Below are 21,263 nucleotides of genomic sequence, written 5' to 3'. Positions count from 1 at the left end.
AAATACCTTCTCAATAAAAATCAATGTTACTTTAATTTTGATTTAAATACTATATTCATAAAGATAGTACAAAAATGTCCTCAAAGTCTCATCAAAACAATAGGCCAAAATATCCCATAATCTTAATAAGTTCCCTAGTAATACATTACTATGATAAATTAGTATTGCAGAATGACAATACCTTGAACACATTTTATAATGTAAATCACTTACTATGTACTATAACATGGATACATCAATATGTATAAATGAATGTACTTTCTGCTCCAATTTTAATGTTGCTTAAATTTATGAATGCTTTATTGACAGATTTCTTGCCTTAAAAGTAGTACTACTAATTCAGATTGAACTAAACCATTAAGATATTCCACTAACAAACTAATCTGATTATCTCACTATATTAACATACATTACAGTTGGACTTATTCCTCAAATTTTGTCCCTACAGCATTCTCTTTCATTCTAAAAAAAAGTAGTTATCGCATACTGGTAGTTGTAAATACTCTAGGGTATACACGTGGTGCCTCACAAACAGGTTTTTAATTAAAACATCTTCACTTTTCCTCTAAAATATTAGAATTTGCCAAATTAAATAAAGCCAGTACTCAAATCTCTATGTTTGTTTATTTGACCATTTGATCACTGTAGGCACACGCACACACACTTTTTAGAATGTCTAAATGTGGCCTCTTCGTGATTTAGTTCAGAAACTCACTGATTCCAGCTCCTCAATTTACAGCTTGGCTTTCCTTTCGGGCTGGGCCAATATACGAAGCATTCCTGTGCACCACACACTCAGCAAGGTTAGCAAAGTAAATTCTTTTAGCATAAAACGGTGAATCACTTGCTGGCTACAGTAAAAGCTTCTTGAATTTTCACTTCATCCATCTTTTCTGCAGGTCTTTTAAGGCTGGGCTTCTAAGTGGCTGTCTTCTCTACCCCAAGAAAAAGGAAAATAACTCTGAGTGAATGAATCCCTGCCTGCCACATAAAGAGAAGCTTTTTGAAGCGCAGAAATACCTGTTTAGAATGAACTCATGGAAAACCCAACTTAAAATTCAGTGTTCTTTGTGTCAACAAAAGTCTACTTGGGCAGAATAAATAGGTGAAGCCATGAATTTCCAGTCTCCCAAAGCCAGATTAAATCCCACTTCTTCAAAAAGACCCTGTTACTGCTGTGTCACCCGGTTAGAACTTCGTATTTGCTTTGGATCATTACAATAACTCCTCTATGGGTGGAAGAGACCTGCCAGGGTTTAAGTAAAGCCATGACCACATTCAGTCTAGACACGATCATCTTCAAAATATACCAATAAAAAGTACCTTCTCAGAGGTCCAAAACTCTACCTAGACCTCAAAGAAAAAAAATACCAAAGGCACAAACAGAAGAGAACAATTCTTTGCTTATATGGAAAAACAAATTTCATTAAAACGCTTTTTTCAATATAATAATTCATTTAAAACAATTCAAGATTCCAAAAGAGTAAATAAGTAAAGCCCCTTCTGTATTTCAATTGAGCTCTAGGAAAAAAAAGGAAACCTATAAAACAGAAGAAAGTCTAGGTAATACGGAGCTGATTACCATCTAAAATGCTTTATTTCCCAGCCAATCCTGTGTGCATAATTGTGTGTTTGCTAGGGTTACCAGATAAAATCTGAGATACCTAGGTAAATTTTAATTTCAGATAAACAATATTTTTTTGTATAAATATGTCCCTGTAATTATTTTTATTAGCTAAGTTTGGCAATTCACGTGTGTATCCTTTTCATGCTTATTTAGTCCATCATATCAGGGGATCAGAAATGATACTTACAGTCCCTAAGAATGTAAACCCCTGGACCGTACAATTCTAGATGTAACAGCTGCCTTTGAATTCTACTGTTGTAACAGTAAAAAAATAAAAAGAAGGCGGCACCCGTGGCTCAAAGGGGTAGGGTGCCGGCCCCATATGCTGGAGGCGGTGGGTTCAAACCCAGGCCCAGCCAAAAACTGCAAAAAAAAAAAAGAATACAAGAAAAAAGAAAAAGAAATCTCTCCCCCATCTGGTTCATTACAGACTGTAAGACACTATAAAAAATCATATTCCCTTAATGCTGCAGGTACAGACATCAACTTTTCCTGATGCTTATCTTTCAGGTCCTCAAACACATTCGGGTCACTATAGAGCCCTTCTCATACATTTCCCTACAGGTCAGTAACTGTTCAAAAACCTGTCTACTGCTACCTTTGGCCAACTCAAAAAAATGAAAGTGTTATTTATACCAGTGCAATATGCAGAAGAAAATATTATCTGACAATTTCAGAAATTTGCCCTTCCCACCTTAGGGACTGACATGAGATGTGCACGCCTACTAAGGATTAATGTCATATCTTAGTGGCCTGACAGGTGCAATACAAGAGAAGTGATTGAATATTTCACTCTATTCAGAGTGTAAAGAATATCTAACAGAAATAATTCCTTTGCCTAGGTTCACATGGCAAACCCCTATACGTAAGATGTAATCCTAATATCACTTTCATCTTGAAGTCTTTTCCAGACATAGCCCGGTTAGAATACAGCATTCCTGTAACACCTCACTCATTTTATCATGGTGTATTATGTTTATTTACTATGTTACATTGCATTTATTTAAACTGTCCTTGAGAGCACGGTCCATATTTTTTTGATCTTTATATCCATACTCATTAACAGAGAGCTTAGAAGATTTTCTACACACATTGATGAAATAAACTATGATTGATCAGAATACTCCGGAATCTAGCCTAACAAAAATGTCCTGAGGAGCAAGATTTATAACTGCTTTATTATAACCACCTATGACCAAGATCCTTTTGATCAGGACTCATATTAAATCACACTGAATTTTAGACTACACGGGTATATCTCTATTGTAATTAGACAATCTGTAAAACTCTCAATCCAGAATAAGAGGTATGTTTCATTTCATTATTCAACCAATACCTAGATTGGCTAAGTGCCAGGCCCTTCTCTAGATGCTGGAAAGTAAGATAAGCTCCTGCCATCCTGGAACATCCATAATGATTCTCCAAATAGGTTAGAAGAGAAGTTAAATACCCTTTTCTTCCCAAATCAAAGGACTCATAGTTGGTCATACAGTAAAGTTGGGACTGGCTAGAGAACATAAGCTGTTCAGGACTCCATCCATTTGTCATTTCATCTATTTATGCCAGACATGCCCTTCACCAGTTATAAAAGGAAAGAGAATGGTACCCTCCGTGATGTTTGGGCTTTGAGCTCTGCCTCAAGTATTGTCAATGATGACATTCTAACAGAGATTGACAAAGTGGCCTGTTCCACTGCAAACTCCATTTTAATAATTGGTCAATACCACTGAATCATCTCTGGAGAGTTAGCCAGTCAAAACAGACATTTCCTGTGATGCTAATAGGTCTTTTCACAGGTAGGACTGAGGCTCAACAAATAAGGTACAGGCAATGCTGCAGTAAAGGTGCATCTTGGGAAAAGAAAAGGCCATTCAGGATAAAATTTACAGAGTATTCAAGCCAACAGCTACTAAAACACAACAGTGCTTTTATTCTGCATCATGGAAACAAAGCACCATCTCAAACACCAAACCTTATTACTGTACATGGATTTGGTGTGTGGGTAAGTGTGGATGTGGGCGTGTCAGAAAAAGATACAGGACAGACTTAATGGTAATGATAATATACAGCACTTACTACAATTCAGCACTGTCGGTAACCCAGACACAACTTGATGAGAAAGGTCCTATTGCCCTTATTAATTCTGCAGTGACAGCTCAGAGAGCTGAAGTTATCCATCTAGAGCAGCGGTTCTCAACCTGTGGGTTGCGACCCACAGGAACTGTATTAAAGGGCCACAGCATGAGGAAGGTTGAGAACCACTGATACAGAGTATATGACTAGTAAGCAAGGAGCTGGGATTTGAACTTCAATTCTGGCCTATCTTACTCCAAGTCTAAACTCTCCAACTTTAGGCAACAGTTATTCCCAGTGGCCACCACAATTCATTTAAGAAATCTCTGGGTAATTTATTACTTTTAATATTAAGGAAAAATGATGTTGCAACACTTACATTTGGACCAACAGGAGTCTCAGCTAGACAAAATCTGAAAAAGAGCTTCATGTTCTGGTTCCTCTGTCCACACCTCAAAAGGAACCCTGTTAGGTGTATGTGGCATTTTGGGGTTTTGTGTCTGTTTAAAAGTTTCTTCTGAGTAAAAATATTTGAATGGAGATGGACAATAAAAGGGTATAAAGAGCTGGTGTTTGAAAGCTGTTTTCTCTCTTGCCGGGAGCCCAGGGTTTGGGGTCTGGGAAGCACTGTGGACTCTTGCAGGGAGTCTCCCCAGGCCACCACCTGGGGTGCCAAGCCAGCAGAGTGACTGGCCAAACAATCAAGGCTCTCACAAATATTCCTTTCAGGTTCTTCCTCAAAAAGGCCTTCTCAGGGATGCCACTGGGACCTTAGGAGACTTAGGGTGGCTATAATTCCTCTTCAGAGCAACAGGATGTGCAGCCGATCACCTGTGGCCAGGGAATAAGAGACTATGTGTCCACTCTCTGCTCTGCCCATAGCAACAGGACCAACGGAGACGCCTGTTCTTCCTGCCACACTGCTGTCCACAGCAAAGTAGAGCCCTGAAGTTCATGTCTTTGAGATGATCCTCTATAAGTAGATCATTCCCTTTATTGAGGGATAGTGCATCTAAAAGCTAATTATTCATGCCTATAATCCCAGCATTCTGGGAGGCTGAGATGGGAGGATGGCTTGAGCTAAGGAGTTCAAGACCAGCCTGAGCAAGAGAGAGACCCCTGTCTCTACTAAAAATAGAAAACCTAGCCAGGTGTTGTGGCGGGCACCTGTAGTCCCAGCTACTCAGGAGACTGAGCCAAGAGGATTGCTTGAGCTTAGCAGATTGAGGTTGCTGTGAGCTATGACACCATAGCACTCTATACAGGTCAACAGAGTGAGACGGTCTCCAAAACAAATAAATAAAAGCGAAATATTAAAAAGTGATGTCTGGTCTAATTGCAGTGGTGTTTTCTTTCTTTCTTTTCTTTCTTCTTTTTAGGGGGAGGGGTCTCACTTTTGCTCAGGCTAGTTAGTATCTAACTCCTGAGCTCAGGTGATCCACCTGCCTTGGCTTCCCAGAGTGCTAGGATCATAGGCATGAGCCACCACATCCGGCCTTGGTGTTTTCAACTAATGGATCACAACCAGTTATAGATTTCTTTTTCCTTCTTTATTCCAACTGCTTCACTTGACTAGCCGTAAAAAAGAAAAAAAAAAATAAAGAAGGTGGCCCTTCCCCCTTGCTGCCAGCAGGGAGTGGGGTCAAAATAAAATAAAGAAAGAAGGTGAAGCACCATTTATACAAAGAGGAATTGCAGTCCCTTGCTTTTGTACCAGTCTCCTAAGTTTTCTACTGGAAAGCACCACACAGCTGACCCACAGTAGCTACTGTTCTTATATTTATATAATAATAAATGGAACCCTAAATAATCTTTGAAATCAAAGTGGCCAACTTCATCCTATAGATGAAGGCATAGAAAAATTAACACAGACAAAGTAACTTGCCCCAGATCACTCAGATAGTTATTGACATAGCCAAGAGTAGATTACAGAGGCATCTTGCCTCTGGAATATAAGTGAGAAAACACACACACACACACACACACACACGTAAAAGCACAGACTTAATTAAAAGCCAAGCTGGATGAAAAACAGTAATATAATACTGTTGTCAAAAAAGCTACATGAGATGTGAGCAATGCAGTTCCAGATGACAGTTGACAAAGCTCATGACAGAGATCACCAGTTGGTTATGAGAAGGCTGAATTCAAGGAGACCCTTTCTGTGGAAGCCAGTTACCTTTATAGCCACAATGTTTACACCTAATCCTGGCTAGCCACATAAATACATGTTAACGTTCACAAAATAGAAGGCGATGGAAAGTGTGGATAGGACTGAACAAGGTGGAGACACAGGCAGTAAGAACAGCACCTTAGTAGAAGTCAGAAAACCTGGATCCTGGTTTGGGTCATGAGCTAAATAAGACCTAAAGTTCTCAGTTAAATCCAAAGCTTTAGTCTTTTCCTTTGTAAGATGAAGGAGTTAAATGGTGTGATTTTTAAGCTTTCCGATTCTAAATCTGGGCAAATCTTGACCTTTAAAAAAAAATCTTCTTTATCATTTTCACACAGTAGAACGTGCCCAGTGTTGAGTTCTGCATTTGAAAAGCCAAAAAGAGGGCGGCGCCTGTGGCTCAAGGAGTAGGGCGCATATGCCGGAGGTGGCGGGTTCAAACCTAGCCCCGGCCAAAAACCAAAAAAAAAAAAAAGAAAAGCCAAAAAGAACTTAATAAGAATACAGACAAACACAATAACAACTGATGGCCACAGAGATACAAGAGATTATCTCTGAATACTACCAGAAACTCTATGCCCAGAAATTTGACAATGTGAAGGAAATGGATCAATATTTGGAATCACACCCTCTCCCTAGACTTAGCCAGGAAGAAATAGGGCTCCTGAACAGACCAATTTGAAGCACTGAAATCAAAGAAAAAATAAACAATCTCCCAACAAAAAAATGCCTGGTCCAGGTGGCTTCACACCAGAATTTTATCAAACCTTCAAAGAAGAGCTTATTCCCATATTGTAGAAATTATTCTAAAAGTTGAGGAGGAAGGAATCTTTCCCAACATGTTCTACAAAGAAAACATCACCCTGATACCAAAACCAAGAAAACAGCCAACTAAAAAGGAGAATGTCAGATCAATTTCATATAAATATAGATGCAAAAATTCTGGTTTAATATACGCAAGTCCATAAAGTTATTCATCGTATCAACAGAAGCAAAAACAAAGACCACATGAGCCTCTCCATAAATGAAGAAAAAGCATTCAGTAAAATCCAACATCCTTTTCTAATTAGAACAATGAAGAGTATAGGCATAGGTGGCACATTTCTGAAACTGATTGAAAACATCTATAACAAACCCACAGCTAATGATATATTGAATGCAGTAAAACTGAAAGCTTTTCCACTTAGAACTGGAACCAGACAAGGTTGTCCTCTGTCGCCATTACCATTCAACATAGTGCTGGAAGTTCTAGTCAATGCAATTAGGCAAGACAAGGAAATAAAGGGAATCCAAATGGGAGCAGAGGAGGTCAAACTCTCCCTCTTTGTTGCCAATATGATCTTATACTTAGAGAACCCCAAAGACTCAACCGCAAGACTCCTGGAAGTCTTATACAATAAGATACAATATACAAAATATACAATAATGTCTCAGGATATAAATTCAATGTCCACAAGTCAGTAGTCTTTGTATACACCAATAACAGTCAAGATGATAGACTAATTAAGGACACAACTCCCTTCACCATAGCTTCAAAGAAAATGAAATACCTAGGAATATACCTAACGAAGGAGGTGAAGGACCTCTATAAACAAAATTATGAAACCCTAAGAAAGGAAATAGCAGAGGATATTAACAAACGGAAGAACATACCATGCTCATGGATGGGAAGAATCAACATTGTTAAAATGTCTATACTTCCCAAAGCAATCTACCGATTCAATGCCATCCCTATTAAAACACCAACATTGTACTTTCAAGACTTGGAAAAAATGATTCTGCATTTTGTATGGAACCAGCAAAACCCCCGTATAGCTAAGGCAGTTCTTAGTAATAAAAACAAAGCCAGGGGTATCAGCATACCAGATTTTAGGCTGTACTACAAGGCCATAGTGGTGAAGACTGCATGGTACTGGCACAAAAATAGAGACATAGACATTTGGAATCGAATAGAAAACCAGGAAATGAAACTAACATCTTACAACCACCTAATCTTCAATAAACCAAACAAACCAAACCGAAGAACATACACTGGGGGAAAGACTGCCTATTCAATAAATGGTACTGAGAGAACTGGATATCCACATGTCAAAGACTGAAACTGGACCTGCTCCTTTCTGCACTCACAAAAATTATTTCAAGATGGATAAAGGACTTAAATTTAAGGCATGAAACGATAAAAATCCTCAAAGAAAGCACAGGAAAAACAGTGGAAGATATTGGCCTGGGGAAAGACTTTATGGAGAAGACTGCTGTGGCAATTGCAACAACAATAGAAATAAACAAATGGTACTTAAACTGAAAAGCTCTGTACAGCTAAGGAGACAACAACCAAAGCAAAGAGACAACCTACACAATGGGAAAGGATATTTGTATATTGCAAATCAGACAAAAGCTTGATAACTAGGATCTATAGAGAACTCAAATTAATCCACATGAAAAAAGCCAACAATCTCATTATATCAATGCACAAGAGACATGAATAGAACCTTCTCTAAAGAAGACAAATGGCTAACATATGAAAAATGCTCATCATCCCTAATTATTAAAGAAATGCAAATCAAAACCACCCTGCGATATCACCTACCTCCAGCGAGAATGGCCCATGTCACAAAATCTCAAAACTGAAGATGCTGGCATGGATGTGGAGAGAAAGGAACACTGTTACCTGCTGGTGGGACTGCAAACTAATACAACCTTTTTGGAAGGAAGTATGGAGAACCCTCTAGGAACTCAAGCTGGACCTCCCATTTGATCCTACAATCCCATTACTGGGCATCTACCCAGAAGGAAAAAAACCCTTTTATCATAAGGACACTTTCACTAGAGTGTTTATCGCAGCTCAACTTACAATCGCCAAAATGTGTAAATAGCCTAATGCCCCCTAACCCAGGACTGGATTAACAAGCTGTGATATATATATATATATATATATATATATACACCATGGAACACTACTCAGCCATTAAAAAAGATGGAGACTTTACATCCTTTGTATTAACCTGGATGGGAGTGGAAGACATTATCCTGAGTAAAGCATCACAAGAATGGAGAAGCATGAATCCTATGTACTCAATTTTGATATGAGGACAATTAATGACACAGTGGGAGGTGGAGGAAGGGGAGAGCAGAGAGAAAGAGAAGGAAGGAGGGGTGGGGAAAGGAAGAGAAGAGAGAGGGAAGGAGGGAGGGGGTGGGGTCTGGGTGTTTGACACACCTTTTGGAGGCAAGGCACAATTGTAAGAGGGACTTTACTTAACAAATGCAATCAGTGTAAACCAGTTTCTTGTACCCTCAATGAATCCCCAACAATAAAAAATAAAGAAAGAAAGAATATAGACAAACACAAAGTGATGCCCCAAAGAAGTACGACCACATATCCCGGGTAGCTCAGAACGTCTGAGATTAAGCCTGTTGTCCCAACACCCCAACCAGTTAGTGCCCCTTTTCACTATCACAAGCATCTCAGTTTGGATGATACATTACATGATTACCCACCTAAATCTTGAGGAATGCTGGAGCATCTCCTGTCACCTGTGGCAGAAGCCAAGTTCATAGATGTGATAAAGGCTTCGACCCTGTAGTCAAAACTCTACTGGCAAACCCACTACACGCTAACCACACCTGGCTACTTTCATTCCTCAAAGGTGACAGCCATTGCTCATTCTGTAGAGAATTAATTAATTCTGTGGAGAATTTTCCTCACTTATCTTTTCACTCCTTAGCACACAATTAGCATTCAATAACATGTTTGTTAAATTAAACTGAAAACAGAAGTACATACAGATTTGCTAATAGGATAACAGCCAAATTATCTTTCATCAGAGTGAACAAGAAAACAATGGGCTTACATTTATCTGGCTCCCACCACTAGTACCATTCACCTACATGGTATGTGGAGAGTCACTGTCCTCTGACCAGAGAGTGATGCTGGTCTACAACAACCTTAAAATTGTATTCCAGTGGCTCAGTGAGTAGGGCGCCGGCCCCATATGCCGAGTGTGGCGGGTTCAAACCCAGCCCCGGCCAAACTGCAATCAAAAAATAGCCGGGCGTTGTGGCGGGCGCCTGTAGTCCCAGCTGCTTGGGAGGCTGAGGCATGAGAATCGCGTAAGCCCAGGAGTTAGAGCTTGCTGTGAGCTGTGTGACGCCACGGCACTCTACCCGAGGGTGGTACAGTGAGACTCTGTCTCTACAAAAAAATAAAAAATTAAAAAAAAAAAAAAAAAAAAAAAAGAATAACCTTAGACGAGTTATTTACCCTATCCTAACTCAGTTCCCTCAACATAAAATGCGGAATATGTAACAATGTTTCCAACAACACAGGAGAAGTGCTGAATACTGAGCCTGGCTAATACAGAGCTCATAGGAGATAAGGAGTAATATTCAGCTTCAACGGTGATCACTTCCAACAAATAGATCAAACTAAAAGAACAATGTCTTCCTCTTCCTCCCCAAAGAGATAATCCCCAATGGGCTATGGATGTCCCTCCCAGAGCTCAGATGGAAAACCTCCACCACTTAACCATGATTTTCTCTTTCCAAATTCTGGTTTTCCTCCTTTCTAATGATCTCCAACAGAAGTGTCATCACCAATAGAGCCAGAAAGGAAAGGGTGTCAACTCAAGACACTCTGCGGTCAAATAAGGGAAGAACATCTTGACTGTTGCTCTGTTCAGCCTCGGAACAGTTGTTAAAGGAATTCCTGGTGAAATGTCAAGTAGGGAGAATTCAAGCCCAGGGAGGGACTGTGTGACTGTACACTGCCACCAGAAACCCTGAAGTTAACTCTACCTTAAACAAAATGCTTCTTATTCAGAATGGGTGCAACACCAAACAGCAGAGAAGGGCAGATGAAATTAGAGTCATGAGCTCTTCAGTAGCAAGAGGAGGAAAGGATTGCTCCCTTAAAGCTCCCCCAGCCTGTCAGGGGGGAAAGCACAGGCACCCTAGGCAGTAGCAACAGAAACAGACGCGATCACAATGTTTCTGTGTAATAACACACTGCTGTTCAAACTTAACAACACGTGCTGATAACTATTTTTATTAAAGAGAAGTAGGGAGGCGAAAAACACATGGGTTTTGGAACCCCAGTGCCTGAGTTTGAACCCCAGCTTCTATACTCACTAGCTGTGTGCGCCTGGGCAAGTTACCTAACCTTTTCTACCATCTTTCTTCACACTGATTTGAGGATAACAAATCCATAAAGGCATCTATACTCCATAGGATTGTTAGTTACAAATACTAATTTCTAAGGTAGCACCTGAGTAATGCTACATGAGCATTTGACGAATAATTATTAAGATCCAGTACTCACTCAAAAGCAGCTTATCTACAAGGCCATGCTTAAAAACCTGCCACTAGTATTGTCATCAGAAATCTCAAAGAACCTTTTAGTTTTAGGTTGACTCCTAGGAATTAAGATGTTGACCAACAAATTCTTCCCTTGATCATGAAGAATGAACAGCTCTAAAACCCAGGGGTCATTCTGATGAAGTGAGAACGGAAACTGAGAAACCACCCCTAGAATAAATGAAAGGAAAACAGATATATTATTTACTGAGCAGCCACTGTAGACATTTTCCAAGCCATTGTGTTTGGATTAGAAGGCGTGGAATGTATTAAAAATAGGAGTCGCCTAAAGTAACTAGGTTTGGCTCCCACATGGCTCAGGTGGCTTGTACTGCAGTGAACAGCTCTCTGCTCTCCACTTTTGAAGGCTCACACGCTTGGTTTTGTCATTACCTAGATTCCTTCAACAATTATTTGTTGAACACCTTCTTTGTGCCAGATAACCATGACAGGCAATGTGAAGATATGATAATAAATTACTACAATCCCCGCCTTCTCTTGCAAATCTGACAATCTGGCAAAGAAGACATATTAAAAATCAAATGTGCAATCTGCAAAAACAAACAAAAAAACTCCAGATTGGGCGGCGCCTGTGGCTCAGTCGGTAAGGCGCCGGCCCCATATACCAAGGGTGGCGGGTTCAAACCCGGCCCCGGCTGAACTGCAACCAAAAAATAGCCGGGTGTTGTGGCGGGCGCCTGTAGTCCCAGCTACTTGGGAGGCTGAGGCAAGAGAATCGCTTAAGCCCAGGAGATGGAGGTTGCTGTGAGCTGTGTGATGCCACGGCACTCTACCGAGGGCCATAAAGTGAGACTCTGTCTCTACAAAAAAAAAAAAAAAAACTCCAGATTGTTAGTTGACTTACAATGACAAGACCAAAATTCTTGTTCCTTTAAGACCAACCCACCTTTGCCATAAGTCACACCTACGTAGGGCTGGACACTTACAATTCAAGCAAGGGAGCACATTGTAGCAACAGCATTAGACATCAACCTTGACAAACATCTTTCTGGATGGTAAATTCCTTATTCCAGGGCTCAAACACCCCAGGGCCCACATTCTGCCCATTCTATGATTCCCGCTACCTTTCTCAAAAGAAGCTATAGTCATGGGTGGCGCCTGTGGCTCAAAGGAGTAGGGTGCCGGCCCCATATAATGTAGGTGGTGGGTTCAAACCTGGCCCCGGCCAAAAACTGCAAAAAAAAAAAAAAAAAGAAAGAAAGAAAGAAAATACAGTAATTTTATTTCTGCTTTCTATATTACAATCACATTCCCGTCTTGCCTCACCAAATTTCTTTACATATTACCTTGATTAGAGTTTGCTATATTCTGAAATTTCTTCCCCCTACCCCCAAGCTACTGAAATAAGGTTATTTATTCCAGAGGTAGTTAACTATATTCAATCTTTGAGGAGTCTACAAGTTTAAATCTCAGAGGGCAATGCTATTTCTGTCATTTTCAAGTTTGGAGGTGTGTTTTGGTTGGGGACGGTAAAAGTCATTTGGGGCAGATATACTTGGAAAGTGTATCTTTATAAACCCTCCATAATTATCTCAATGTGTAAAATAACTCAATGAGATACAAAAGTTAACTTTGCATGAATCACTCAGTATACTACATACTGGAATATGCTAGATATTATACAAATGTCAAAATTAAAACAAGAACTCAGCAGGTTAATAGTCCAAGTTCAGAACTGCTTGTGGTTCTATGAACCATTAAGCAGCACTTGTCATAGAAAAAGTGCAATACATACGAAAAGTACAACATGAAAAGCGTCAAGGTGACATTTTTAGATCAGCAGTAAATAAACATTTGAGTCAACAGAGAAGTAAAATGTCTCATGCTATTTAAATTTCATACAAAAATGGCATCCATAGTAAACTAAGATGCATTTCATCTATTTCTGGTGTCTACAACCCCTGCGCCACGGACCAGTGTGGTAACCTGTTATGAACCAGCTGCACAGCAGGTAGTGAGCAGTGAGCAAGCAACCAAAGCTATATCTGTATTTATAGCCAACTACCCCCATTCATAGAAGAATTCTCTTCCATTAAACTAGTCCCTGGTGCCAGAAAGGTATGTCCTTGTGACACAGGCATGCTCAAGGTCTTGATAATTAAACCTATAGGGAAACCATTTCTGATGTCCACTAAACTTCCCTGGCTGGAATAAGACAATCTCACATACAAGGAAGATCCCTAGTGCAACTATCATCTAAGTGTCCCACTTAGCTAAGCAGGGCTTCAGCTGGGTCAGCAATTCCAAGGCCTAGTTCTCATTTTTACAGTTCTACAAGAGGGTCACAATCAGCATAGCCAGAAATGATCTCCAGGATGCAGTCGCCCAAACCGACACAGACAGGACTGAGGCACCGACCACAGTGCTATTTAATGATAACTGGGGCTCTCTCTCCTTCCAGTCACCAAAATTAATGTAACTCCCAGAGTTTAAGGGGAGCCACATAACTACCCACTACATTCACTCAACGCTGCTTTGCAAAGCTGGAGCAAACAGAATAATAGGAACTTTCCACTGGATTTCCCTAGAAAAAGATGAAATGATAAGAGGAATTTTTTAAAAAAGATTTTAAATGTGATCAAACATTAGCCTGACTATAGCCTTTGGAAAATATGTAATTCAATTAGGTAAGTATTTAAACATATTCTGAGTAAACTTTTTAAATAGATACTTTAAACTCCAAAAGAAATGTTTTATGTTTGTTCTTTCTGTGTGTATATCTCCAGGGGCCAGCAGAGCCTAAAACTTAGGAGGTGCTCTTTAACTATTTTCTGAGTATCTAAATGAATAAATATAGTCTTCCTGATCACTATGACAAATGTTTCATTCAGGACATAACAATGCTTATTTAAAGAAAAAGGTTACCTGAGTCTATAAAAAGAATGAAATCCTGGTCTTCATCTTGAAACAACAAATTAACTTCCATTTCTTCAAACAGAAAATTTTTTAAAAAGCGAATTTTCACAAAGACTGAGAGAACATCATTCCTTCTGATGTGTTTTGTGCAGTAAATCTATACAAAACCTTAATATACTTACATATAATTCAGTAACAATTGCAGAATGTGAAAGATAACTTACTAATAGACTAAAAAAAATTACTACATGTGAAAGGATAGTCCATATTCATATGAAAGCACTGTCAGAAAATCTGTAACAGAGACCACAAGGCAAAAATGATTTGGACTGTAAGAAAAATCTCTCAAAAGCTAAAAGAATTTGATTGGTTATTCTAGCATTTTCAACATTAGACACCCAAACTCTTCAATGATATCTTTTATATTACCACCATGTATACTGTGCCACTGAAATCCATAAATCCATAAAGCTGATTCTGTAATTGTAGAAAGACTGGTAAGCTGATTTAATATGAAAATGTGTGATTTCCTTATAATCCCTGCATATATTTCTGAATATTCATATTGTTATTTACCACCAACACAAATTAATGTGGTTTAAGACAGTGGGAATGCATAAAGTAAGTTAATAGTCAAGACAAACTCACCAAGCACAATGACCACTGTCTTCAGAAGACTCATCATGGTATCTCGATTCCGTCGGGGTCCAGAACTATGCCGAGACATTCTCATAGTCCTCTGGCGAACATAGCCAAAGATGTGAGCATAGAGAACCACCATGACCACAAAGGTCACCAAGTTGAAAATGGCCCAGAAGACTAAGTAAGAGTCACTGTAGAGGGGCGCCATGTTGGAACAATGTTCAATATCACAGATGCAGTTCCAGCCCACACTGGGTATAGCACCCATAACAATGGCCATAGTCCAAATGACCACAATGACCACCACCACCCGCCGGTTGCTCATCCGTGTGTGGAGCTGCATGCGGAAAACCGTAATGTGCCTCTCAATGGCAATGGCCAGTAAGTTGGCCACAGATGCTGTCAGACTCGTGTCAATGAGGCCCTGACGGAGGAGCCATGTGCTAACAGTCAGTCTCCGCGTGTTGGGTCCTGTGTTGAACATTAGATAGAAGTAGGCCAACCCAGCAAAGAAGTCTGCGGCGGCCAGATTGGCCATTAAGTAATAAATAGGAAAATGGAAGCGGCGATTGACGTAGATTGCCACCATGACCAGGAGGTTGGCCAACATGATGAAGATGCAGACAGTGATTCCAAGTCCCATCACCAGCTTGCTGACTGTGTTCCATTCTGTGGCAAGATGTTTCCCACTCCGGTTATAAAAGAAGGCAATGGATTCATTGTAGAAGCACTGTGGTTCATTCATGGCTGTGAACTAAAAGAGAAAGGAGAAAAGATGATGGAAAGAAAGAAGAAACCACAGACCCAAATTTAAAGACCTATAGATAACACACAACTTCTACGGCATATGTTGGGGGAGGCAAAGAATTTGAAAATTCTTTGTTATGTTGATCCAACATAACATTCTATGCTATGTTGAAACCCCACAGTTTCTCACAGTATTACTGTCCTCAAGATTAAAGACAGTTGGAATTAAATAAATGACAAGGTCTTTGCTGAGTGGTTACATGTCACTGAAGTCTAGACTAGAAAAGCCACATGGTCCAGAAATCTTGCTTAAAATACATGAGACAGAAATTTTGCAGCATATTGCAATTGGAATATTTACCATAGTAAAATCTATTTTGACCTGTTATTTGGGGAATCTGTAAACACAGTTGGTTTCTTGATAGGGTATCTTTGCCCTATTATTCTGCATTTGTATTCTCACATAGTACACTCCATGTGGGACAAACATTTTGTGATGGAGGTTCCCACAAGGACCATCGGTCCTAACATTTCAAAGAAGACACTAGCCATCAAAAGTCCTTTGCTCAAAGCCAACATCTGCTGTTCAACATTCCTGTGGTCAGCATGGCCTGCCCCGACAACTCCTCATCCCCAGAATAGCATTTGTCAACCAATCTATGATGTTTGAGAACTTTTCTTCTTTTTTAGAGGAGCTGACACTTTGACGCTGGCTTACAAGAAGTAAAATACAATTAGATTACATAAAGTATATCTTTTAAAAGGGGAGGTGATAATTTTTTGGCATGTTTGTTTATTTTTTTAACATCATTGAGTAGAATGTTTTCACTTACCACTTTATTTTCTCACTTAACTCCAAAAAGGATTGAGGGATTTTATAATAGAATAATAGAGATAGTCAATAAAAAAAATTATAAAATAAAAAGTAACAAAGAAGAAACTAGACTAGAGCCTGAAGTTTATCTCAGACTTTTAAAAAATGCTTCTTTTTTTTTTTTTGTGGTTTTTGGCCGAGGCTGGGTTTGAACCCGCCACCTCCGCACCTCCGGCATATGGGACCGGCGCCCTACTCCTTGAGCCACAGGCGCCGCCCTAAAAAATGCTTCTTATAGGGAATTTGTACTTGGCCTTTTTCTTCTTTTTATCATGTTTTGTTTCTAATAAATTACTTAGCAAATATGACAGTTTTAACCACTATTTTTGATCAAATGTTCTGCCAGATATCCACAGGTTATACATAAGTGTTTATCAAACAGTGAAAATTCCAAGAACAATGTGAAACACATGAATTGGTTAGTCTCCTGACTTTTTCTGATATCCAAAATCTCTTTCTTCATCTATATTTTAACAGCTTTTAGATCACACTTTGAGCATTACACTTAAAATGCTGTATAGGGCGGTGCCTGTGGCTCAAGGAGTAGGGCGCCGGTCCCATATGCCGGAGGTGGTGGGTTCAAACCCAGCCCCGGCCAAAAAAAAAAAAACAAAACACACCCCCCCCCCCCAAAAAAAAAGAAAACTGGTAAAATGCTGTATAATTATTGATCTTTTTACTTGTCTGTTTCTTAAAGAGATCAGAGTTCTAGAGAAGAATGAAGAACTTGTCTCAAACATCTTGGTACCTTTTGTACCTTACACAGTGCCTCATTCATGGAGGATCAGAGAACTTGGAACTCCATTCCATCCCAAATCTTGCCATTACTCTGGGAAATTAATCTAATTTTCTTGTCGCTCCTCTTGACCTCATCTCTAATGACCTTCTATTCCATTACCACTCAGCTGCCCATTCCATGGTCACACACCCTGACCTTTGTATTCACCCAGAACTCTCTCCCTTTGGAAATAACTAAGACATTCCAATCATCGCAACTTCCCATTCTCCAAATTTTCTCACTTGTGTGCAGTTATCTATTTCCTTAACTCTTCTACTTTTTCCTAGTGGATTACTCTCCCCAACGTTCCCTTTTTTCTTATCCAGCTTAGATTTCATAATATAGCATTTCAATCTCCTTCTTACTAACACAGGAACACAATCTCTTCTGGACCCTGGGGTTAGATGTCCTTCAGAATTTTTTGGATTTTATGGTACATACTCTGTACATGATATATATAACATCCCTGCCGGAGATACAGACAGCATTCCATAATCACAGACAAACATATTAAATTTGATAAATGAAGGCTGTAAATTACCTCATAACAATTCATTCAGAGAAGTTTTACCACCAAATGAGGTATTTAAAAAAAAAAAAAAACTTCAGTTTTCAGACTTTCTTGAATTTTAGAACTTTTAGATAAGGGAACAGAGGCCTTTATCTTTTTACCTCCTCACCCCACTGTACTTTTAAAACAATATATTAGAAATTATATCAGTCTTGAATGTTGTTTAGATGAATCAAATTTGTTGTCATTTCTACATGTACATTAAGGCTTCTGGGAAAGGCACACCTGCAGATTGATCTCAGTATAAATTCATGATATCTGTCCTCAACTGGGATGACAATGGCACAACAATCTGGTTTACCCCCTAATTACCATTCCATATATTCTACACAATGTCTCTATATATACACAATGGCAGAAGCCCATCTTCTCTTCCTCCATCAGCAGTTGCCAACTAGAGGAAAATAGAAAGTCATCAAATTGGAACGCCCTCATTTTTCTCCCACCACCAAGACAAAATTACCTGTTCAATAATCCATCTTTTCTTTCCCTTTTGTTACAACTGAAAGAGTGTTCCTTTTCCCAAAGTGCTGTGAATTCCACCCTTTCCCACTATTTCAATAACTTTGCTATCAATTGCATCCTTTCTCCTCCATCTTCAGTTTTCTCGCTATCAGCATCCCTCTCTCTTTCTGCCCTCTCTCCCTCCTCCCCACCACCATCACTCTTTACCATCAACATTCAAGATTAAGTCTCTGCTACCTTTTAAAAAAAAAACAGAAAGCTCCCTACAATCTCATAATCTCCTTCCAGCTCTCCTCTTCTCCTTGGTAGCCAAATCATCTACAATGTTTGTCTCCCACTGATTTCTCATAATGTGGCTTCTACCTCTGCCCATCCATTAAGTCTGCTCTAGTCAAATTCTTGAGAACCACATAACTTCCCAAAGCCTCTCTACTCTCCGTGTGGCTACCCAAGTGGAAACTTTCCAGTCTACCCCTTTTGACTTAAGCATCAGACAGGACGAGGGACTCATTCTGCATGTTCTTTCCTCGGCTTCCATGATACTGTACTTCTGTGGGTTTGATAGTTCTCTCTGGCTGGTCCTTCTCAGTCCTTTTCGAAGGTTCCCCTTCTACTGTCCAGTATGATGTTTCTACAATATTTGTTCTCATTCATTCAACACACTTTCAATATGTAGTTGATCCCCTAAGACTTCTTAAGACTTCAATTACCTTGTATATCCCAAATATTTGCACATCTATATATTCATGAGCTCTAGGCAAATACTGAATTGCCTACTGGTATCTCTGTAAGAGTTCTTCAGTTCCAGTGTTCAAAACCAAACTCAAACTCATCTTCTTCATGCTCCCCAGCCTGCTCCTCCTATATTCACTACTGCAGAGACCAGACAGTCAGTATCTATCCAGTGGCCAAGTGCTAAACCTGAGAATTCCTCCTTCTCCCTCATCCTCATCATTTAAATCAAAAAGAAAATCCTAGAAATTATCCTTTGTAAGTATCTACCTTACCTGTCTAGCCCACAGGTATGGCTGTCACCATTATTACTACAGCTTCCTAAGTGTTCTATCTGCTCAATTCTAATCTCTTCTCTCATGATCCTTCTAAAAACAAAGTTGATCAAGCTTTTCCCCTGCTGAAAATGCTTCAATGGCTTACAAGTGCACTTACACCTAAACTCTTCAACTGTCTTATCAGGCCTTACCTGCCTCTCCAGCCTCAACTCAAGCTCTTAAAGACTTCAAAGTCTCTGTTGCAGTTCTATTTAAATACGTTGGTTTCTCTCTCTCACCTCTGGTTCTCAGCATCAGAATCACCTGGAGGGTTTGTAAAGCACAGATTGCTGGCCAGGCTCCACGAATGTCTGATACAGCACATCTAAATTTGACCCCCAAGTTATGTGTATACTTCTGGTCCAGGGACCATACTTTGAATGCTACAATCCTCTCCCAGTTTTCACCAGTTGAAATGTCATTTCTTCTATTCATTCTCCTCAGATACTCCCAAGTCCAGGCAGAGTGTTTCTTATCACCGTTCCCCTATAATGACACTTAATTCACTATATAATAATTGCTTGATTATCTAATGATTCCTCCCCCTATGAGGCTATAAACCCTATAAGGGCATAGAGCTTAGCTTTCTTATTTACTGCTGTATGGTATCCAATTGTTAGATGAACTAGATGCTAAATATGAGGGCTGTCTGGAAAGTATCCAGCTGTGTAATATGAAAAACAGTATTAACCATGGCTGGGTACTTTTCAGACAGCACTCCTACATATTAATTGCATTAATAAATTAAGGCTAGTATAGAAAGTATTTAGACTTTACAAGTTTGCTTTCTGCAAAGGATAAACAAAAATTGCAAATAGAAATGTAAAGCTCCCGATGAAACTGCGGTCCACGCCGCCTGCGCTCGCCTGCTCGCCGCTCGCCGCCCCTGAGTGCGACCTCGGGTCCCCGCGCCCTCGCTGGCCGGCCGCCGCGCGGAAAAGAATACAGGGACAAAAATACCAAAGCTTCTGACAGAGAAAAAACCCAAGTGGGGAGGAGGCGGAGCAAGATGGCAGCCGAGTAACAGCTTCCTTGCATCTGGGCACCGTGAGTCTGGGGAGATAGGACTCCAGGCGTCTCTGGCTGGTGGGAACTGCCTATCATCACTCCTATGAGGATAAAGGGAGTCAGCGAGAGACTTCTGGACCCCAAGAGGAGGACTAAATCCGTGGAAAACCGGCAAGTGGTCGCGTGTGTTCAATCCGTCTAAACCCGCCCACAACTGTAAGTTCAGTAGCAGCGAGACTGCAAACCAGAAAGGCCTTACCTGTGAACTGTTTTGATGTCCTTGGACTTGGCACTGAGTTGAACTGCCTTGGGGAAGGCCTGAGCGGGAGTGCGAGAACTTTGGCCGTTGTCTAGGGCCCCAGTCTGAGCCGCTGAGCCAGACGGAGCTAATAGTGTTTGGCGGTGGGTCACACGGATCCATTGTCAGCGATCTGCCCCGGCAAGCTCCGCCCTCAGGGTCGCAGAGCTAGAAACGGGTGGGAGCTGGTAACCCAGCAACCAAGTAGCCTAAGGGTGGGGTCTGAGCCGCCTTGCAGCCCTAACCCTCAGGGGCAGAGTGAGACCGGTTTTGGCACACTGAGTAAGTGGATAGCCACTTCAGCAGCGATTCTAGCAAGAAAGCTGGGAAAGCTTCTGCTCAACAAGTTTACAAGTTCGAAGTGCCTTTTAAGTAGGCTGAAGAGAGATTCAGGGTGTCTACCTGCTGGGGTTTGAGTAATCAGCAGCCTCCAGTCGTATCTGAACTGTGACTAACATCTCATACCCCAGAAGACCACGTGTTGCCCAGACAATATTCAATAACATATACAAACTGCTTTGTTTTTGGTTGTGTATTTTTTTCTTTCTTTTTTTGCTTGGTTGTTTTTTTTTGTTTGTTTATTTTGACGTTGCTGATATTCTTTTGTTTTTTTAATTTCAATCTTTTCCACACAGATCGCTTTTTCTTTCTCAATTTTCCTAGTTTAATTATAATTTCCCATTGCTGCTTTTTTTAATAACTTCAACTTCATTTTTGCTAGTGTTTCTA

At 40.1% G+C, this 21,263-nt stretch overlaps 1 protein-coding gene across 5 annotated transcripts in view; it reads right to left on the bottom strand.

Moving 5' to 3' along the window:
• The window catches only part of LPAR1 (lysophosphatidic acid receptor 1), a 187,720-nt gene that overhangs the window by 60,248 nt on the left and 106,209 nt on the right, over positions 1-21,263 (bottom strand). For all 5 annotated transcript variants that reach the window (XM_053566033.1, XM_053566052.1, XM_053566058.1 and 2 more), the window contains exon 3: positions 14,751-15,498. In XM_053566033.1, the coding sequence (XP_053422008.1) occupies positions 14,751-15,498 (748 nt within the window). The remainder of the gene's footprint in view (positions 1-14,750; positions 15,499-21,263) is intronic.

The sequence above is a fragment of the Nycticebus coucang genome, chromosome 2 (assembly GCF_027406575.1).
Source record: "Nycticebus coucang isolate mNycCou1 chromosome 2, mNycCou1.pri, whole genome shotgun sequence".
Taxonomy (NCBI): domain Eukaryota; kingdom Metazoa; phylum Chordata; class Mammalia; order Primates; family Lorisidae; genus Nycticebus; species Nycticebus coucang.
The sequence above is the reverse complement of the archived record's forward strand: the minus strand, read 5'-3'. Positions and strand labels throughout refer to the sequence as shown.